Here is a 6,000-nt window from a genome sequence, read left to right as displayed (position 1 = left end):
CCGCTCACCGTCAAGAGTGTAGGCGCGCGCAGTTTGCACTTGCAAGTCGCCTCATTGTTTTTGCATCAAGTCCCATGAAGATGGAAGACATATTTGGAATCCTAACTCTCCGCTCGTGTTGGTGAGTGCAATTATGTTTTAGTTAGGTCCTGGATCGAATATGCAAGTTCCTCTATCACTGTTATTGCGCATGATTCTGCGGCTCTTGTACAACTTCACGCTCCAACTCACCTTGAAACAGGGCTCGTCTGGTATTCTGGTAGTGTCTCCAGAGCGACAGTGGAGAAACCAATCCACGCCCCAAACCCTCCCACACTCACCAATAAAAATAATGCGGAGGCGGATCTAATAGCTAAATTGTCTTGCTTGGTTTCATGTTAGATTTGCTATCTAGCCTGGTCTGCTCTCCCCTCAGTGTTGCAGGTGCTCTGTCTCAGCGAGAGAGGATGCGAAAGGAGTGCTGGGGAGGGATAGAGAGAAGGAAAGCGCCGGTGAAAAAGTCAGCAGTATGGTGCAGGGCATGATTAAAATGATATCAACAGCAGCAGATAGCGCGTTTATTGACCTGGGGGCTCCGCAATGAAAGGTTTATTGCAAGGGACACTTTGAGATATGATGAGGTTTCTTTCTGGTTGGTAATAGTACTATGATTTGGTATGTGGCCACTTTGATAGCAAGTGTATTCAGCACCCGAGGAACGGCAGCTCAAGGTGAGTTGAAGTGCAATATTTTATACTGCTTGCTGATCAAGTTTTATTGTGGATATGTTTAAAAGGGTATATGGCTTTCAGAATGTTGGTTGTTTGCCTGTCGTAAATGTTGTCAACAAGTAATAAACAGAAGTACGCAAATTGAGATGATTAAATTGGATATTCAATGTGTTTGAAGTGCTTGCACCTGTTTAGAAGTGTCATGTTGCAACCTGGTCTCAGAGTATTTACTATTATTCTGTACGTAAATCCAAGACACTCCATTAGGTATGATATGTTACGTTTGGTTGAATGATGAGACGAGCACAAATTAGGAGGAAAAGTAATACAAATTCATTTAATTATGAATAGCCACTCCATCTCCGGTATCTAAATTAGGATAATGGGGGTGGATAATAAGAAATTAACAGCACTAATCATGATATATATCTAATAATATGGTTTGGGCATGGATTGTCATGCTGCTAGAAATTTGATTAACCCACTTTAGGTAGCAGCAGAGGCGCATGCAAAGCACCATCCTGATTCTCAATAGTGTTGTAAGCTACAGTAAGCATATTGACTGGTCTATTGCTTTTTGTATGTTTAAAAACGCATCCAAAATTCTTAGTGGTGTTGTAAATTCTAAAACACCCGTCCTGTAGAGTTTCCTTTTAACTTCCTTCATCGCAAAATGCAGACCTACTTGTATGTTTGTGCTACCAACTATGGTGATACATAATGTCTTGCCAATACAGGTAAAGTGATAAATGTATACATTTTCATCCCAATATACCGGTCTCATATATGGACTTAATTAGCCCAGTACTTCCATATTTGTCCACTGGGTGGAGGGATTTTTGATATTATCAAATTGCTGCAACATGGTACATTGTACAGTATGTTGAAGTATGGTCAAACATGCTCAATTAAGTTTATACTGCATATATCCATTGATAGTTGACAGTTCATTTTTGGATTGATAATCAAGAGGTCGAGTTTACTTTGATAGTTAGCCTTTGCTGCTGTGTAGATAATAGTTACACGTAGCCTACAGCATTCATTACAATAGTAGTATATCTTCCTCTCACATGTAGTCCCATTCAATGCAGTATCAGCCAGGCAGGCAGCAAATGGTTGTCATTGCCAAGAAGACGAGGACAGTACAGTGAGTGACGCTGTGCTGCTGGTGTCATATGCCTCTGGGCGACTGAGGACTGACTGTCTGTCACCTTGCTCTGCCGCTCATGCGCTCCTCTACATATGTTCCCCGTCTCAGCGTTACAGACAGACAGTCATTGAGCTCTGAGCTGTACACACTCACATACACACATACACCAGCAGAAGCTGGCTGTACTATGTTCTTCTGCCCGAAAGCTGCCATCTCAAGCTGTCAGCTGTCAAACGCCACCCTCGACTCTGGCCAGCGATAACCCTGGACACAAGTTCTCTCTTTCTGCCCCCCCCCGCTAATCTGTTACTCTCTCCCCGTCTTAAGTCTCATCTACTGTCTTTCTGTCTGCTCCTCTCTCTGTCTGTGCATCCTCTTTCCAACCCCCCCACAATCACACACCCTCCATCTCTCCCCCGTTCTTTGGTCAGGTGCTTTCTCTAAATTCTCCTCTCTGCCTCACTCGCTTCCTCTGTCTGTCTGTCCCTCCTTCTGCCTATTTCCCTAGCTCTCCACACAAACTCAACACCCCCCCCACCATTTAAGTTGGCTGGCTCTAAGCAATATGGGATGGCAGAGTGGGGGGGCGTGGGAGCATGGAGAGTGTTGTTAATGGAGGCCTGGAGGGGTGCATGGCAATCGTCTGCTAGTATCCACACTCCACTTGTTACATCCCCCACATAGCCCCCCTGAGGGAATAGTGAGTCTTTAACCATGATATGAGCATATGCCCACTAACAGGATGGCGCTCTCCCCCGTAAAACTGAGCTGTGAGTTAAATGCCACTCTGGTGCTTGACCATAATGCACATGGCACAGGTACAGAGTGGCCAGGTTGTGTTGGGTCAAGGGGCGGGTTGGAACATCACTTGCCCCCCAGGATCGTTTCTCAGGTGTGTGTGCGTGTGTGTCTGTGTATGTATTTGTGCTTGCATGAGTGGGCTATATGTCTTGCGTGTGTGCGGACCGGGGAGGGTAAAGAGTGTAAACACACAGGAAGAGATTTAGTTAAAGGCATAACGTTAGAGATTTCAGTTCCTAATACTTTTACTGCCTCACAGGGCCATTGCTACAAAGAATACTTCAATGGTATGTTTACACATTGCAAAAGAGGAGATTGGAGAGAGTCGGCAACTGTTGATGACCAAACAGAAACCTTAAGACTAGTTACTAATTAACCACAAATAGGAATGCTGAGACAGCCAATTTAAAGCAATCGATTTCATTGTGAAGGTTCAGTATTAGGTGTGTGCGTGTGAGATCGGTACAATTTTATAAATGCAGACAGATAATATGGTTCGTTCGACATGGTGGGATCTTTTTTAGCTCGGTAAAATTCATTATGCAAGAAATGGTGGTGGAAATGCCTTTATGTGCAAATAATTATATAACCATCATATCGAAGTAAACTTGGAGTCATGTGATAATAGTCACAGTGTGTGGTCCTCCCTCTATGACTCGGGAAAGCATGCAGTTTATTGGACAGTAATTACATTTACATTTTGGACAGTAGTTACACATAATGGAAACAGGTAATATTTACATGAAATTATTATACTTAATTTACTTGTTTTGTTCAAACACTATTGAATTGAGAAATAATAATTATAAATAATTATGTCAGATTGTTAAAATGTATTCATGTTTCGAGCACAACCGGGTCAAATACCTCCAAAATGAATCAATTGCTCTTTTCCAATAAATAACAAGGGTCGTATTCTGATGACATGGTACTTGGCTGCTATATGACAAATACAAATAATCTTGCTCTTTTGTTCATAATAATCTCATGTTGTAGGCTAGCCGCACTGTATCTGTGAGCTGTTGGCTAAAGCGCATGTACCAAGACCAGAGTGGGCACAATCGCTGTATGATGCAACTTTTTTTGTGACAAAACCATCAGTAGAGTTGAAAATGCGATGGAACCCCATTTAACTTGTATCGATCGGTACATGGGAATTGAACTGCGGAACTTATTTTTATGTGCACTATGTCATCACGCACAGACTTTTAACAAGTCAATTTTATGGCAACACCTCTGGTGGGAAAATGCACATATTGTTTTTATGCGTATTTTAGAATATCGCATGAAAATCGGTTATAAATTGGATGGAAATACAGCTAGTTAGAGTGAATTTGTGTTTGCATGTATGATGTGTCCATATGTGTGTGTGTGTAAGGTGTGTGCATTTAGGGCATTCTAACACTGCTGACAGGTTTTAATCATGACATGGATATTCAAGTGACATGGTCACTTGGTGTTCCACATACACACAACAAATCACATAGCGTATGTTGTATTTCATACGACAGTGGTTGCTCCACTAAAGGGTTTGCGATTTATGCTGCGGTACTTAGAGGTAATTTGTTGTTTAATATGGTACCCTGCGTCACCAGTTAATTTCTCCAGACAAGCGTAAGGGGGAGTTAGAGCACTGATTATGCTTTTGGGTCCTACTGTGTCTCTAACTGATAATGAATGGGCGACATAATGTAACTTCCTGACCAGAGTTCTTATGTGTTTTGCTTGTTTAGTGTTGGTCAGGACGTGAGCTGGGTGGGAATTGTATGTTGTGTGTCTAGTTCGTCTGTTTCTGTGTCCAGCCTAATATGGTTCTCAATCAGAGGCAGCTGTCAATCGTTGTCCCTGATTGAGAATCATATATAGGTGGCTTGTTTTGTGTTGGGGATTGTGGGTGGTTGTTTCCTGTCTCTGTGTTTGTGTTCTGCACCAGATAGGACTGTTATCGGTTTGCCACATTTTGTTATTTTGTTATTTGTTAAGTGTTCACTGTTTATTAGTGTTATTAAACATGTTGAACACTGGCTACGCTGCGTGTTGGTCCGATCCCTGCTACACTCTCTCTTCTAGTGAAGAGAGGGAAGGCTGCCGTTACACATAAACCTAAATAGAAACTGAAAATTGTTACACTAAGGTTTTTATTATTTTATTTTGTAAGGATTATTTTGATCTTACTGTAGCCCACTCCCGACCAGTCACGTTGTACAGCGCCTAGGTGGCGCAAGAGTCTAAGACACTGCATAGCAATGCAAGCTGTGTTGCTACAGATGCTGGTTCAATACCTGTGGCGGCCTCGACTGGAAGACTTGTGAGATGACTGTAGGTTTTTGGTTTCTCTCCCTCTAAAAACAGAAATAAATACTTCTAATTAACAAACTGTCTTTATTTACAAATTAGTAACAACGTGTCAACCCATGTTCAAGAAGGACCATTTTCTCGCTCATTTTACGTTATTTGAAAACGAAATCATCTAAATAAGCTATTATTATTATTATTATTATTATTAATTTTGAATTATATAAAAGCCCCTTGGATATTCTCACAGATATATCATTTAAACTACATTTTAGTTGCACTTCCACCCAGCTCCACGACCACGGGTAAAACCTTGTTGAGATGATCAATGTATTTGTTGCATTGTAGTATTGGCAATTTCTCGAGCCAAAACATCTTGATGGCCTCAAAAGTTTGGACACACCTACTCATTCCAGGGTTTTTCTTTATTTGTACTATTTTCTACATTTTGAGAAACATCCAGTGAGCCCAAATGTGCACTTCACATTTCCATGTCATAAAACTTATGTCATATACAGTGTTAACGTTTATGATGACTATGTTTGATGTGCAGTTACAAGAAGAAATGCCAAAATATCCGGGGTTGTTCTGAACACAATGAGATGATGGTTGTCTATTGTGATGAACATTTGTCGGTGAACACGCACCTGAATGCAATCATGACTCCTTTCTATGCACACTAAAATTATGATCCGTGTCTCTGAATTGCCTTATGAAAGCCTAACACTGTAAGGTCGTATTTTATAACTTAGCTAGTCAGGTTGGCAATAGAACAATCTTTCAAATGATGCCCACCTGATCCAGATTGTGATTTGTAATGGGCTGTTTTTGGATTGTGTGAAAACAACAGTAATTGTGTGATGGTGGGGATGCAGTGTTGTGTTCCAAACAAAACATCTGTGCTTGCTCTAATTCCTCAAAAGCACAGCTAGGAGAGCTTAAAACAACACCTTATAGTTGAAGACTACCAAGACTCTTTCCGTACTACCGAGTTCCAAACACAGGATGTTGGTGGCACCTTAATTGGGGAGAACGGGCTTGTGG

The 6,000-nt window shown here is 41.4% G+C and overlaps 1 protein-coding gene across 6 annotated transcripts in view; it reads left to right on the top strand.

The window, feature by feature from the left end:
• The first annotated feature begins 323 nt into the window (after window positions 1-323).
• The window catches only part of LOC129868038 (protein turtle homolog B-like), a 193,598-nt gene continuing 187,921 nt past the window's right edge, over window positions 324-6,000 (top strand). For 3 of the 6 annotated variants that reach the window (XM_055941611.1, XM_055941609.1, XM_055941608.1), the window contains exon 1: window positions 351-710. In XM_055941611.1, coding sequence (XP_055797586.1) covers window positions 647-710 — 64 coding nt within the window. In that variant the 5' untranslated portion in view covers window positions 351-646. Of the gene's footprint in view, window positions 711-6,000 lie in introns of all 6 variants that reach the window. The other 3 variants (XM_055941607.1, XM_055941606.1, XM_055941612.1) reach the window with 2 other exon arrangements.

Source organism: Salvelinus fontinalis, chromosome 13 (genome assembly GCF_029448725.1).
Source record: "Salvelinus fontinalis isolate EN_2023a chromosome 13, ASM2944872v1, whole genome shotgun sequence".
In the NCBI taxonomy this organism is placed as follows: Eukaryota; Metazoa; Chordata; class Actinopteri; order Salmoniformes; family Salmonidae; genus Salvelinus; species Salvelinus fontinalis.
The sequence above is the reverse complement of the archived record's forward strand: the minus strand, read 5'-3'. Positions and strand labels throughout refer to the sequence as shown.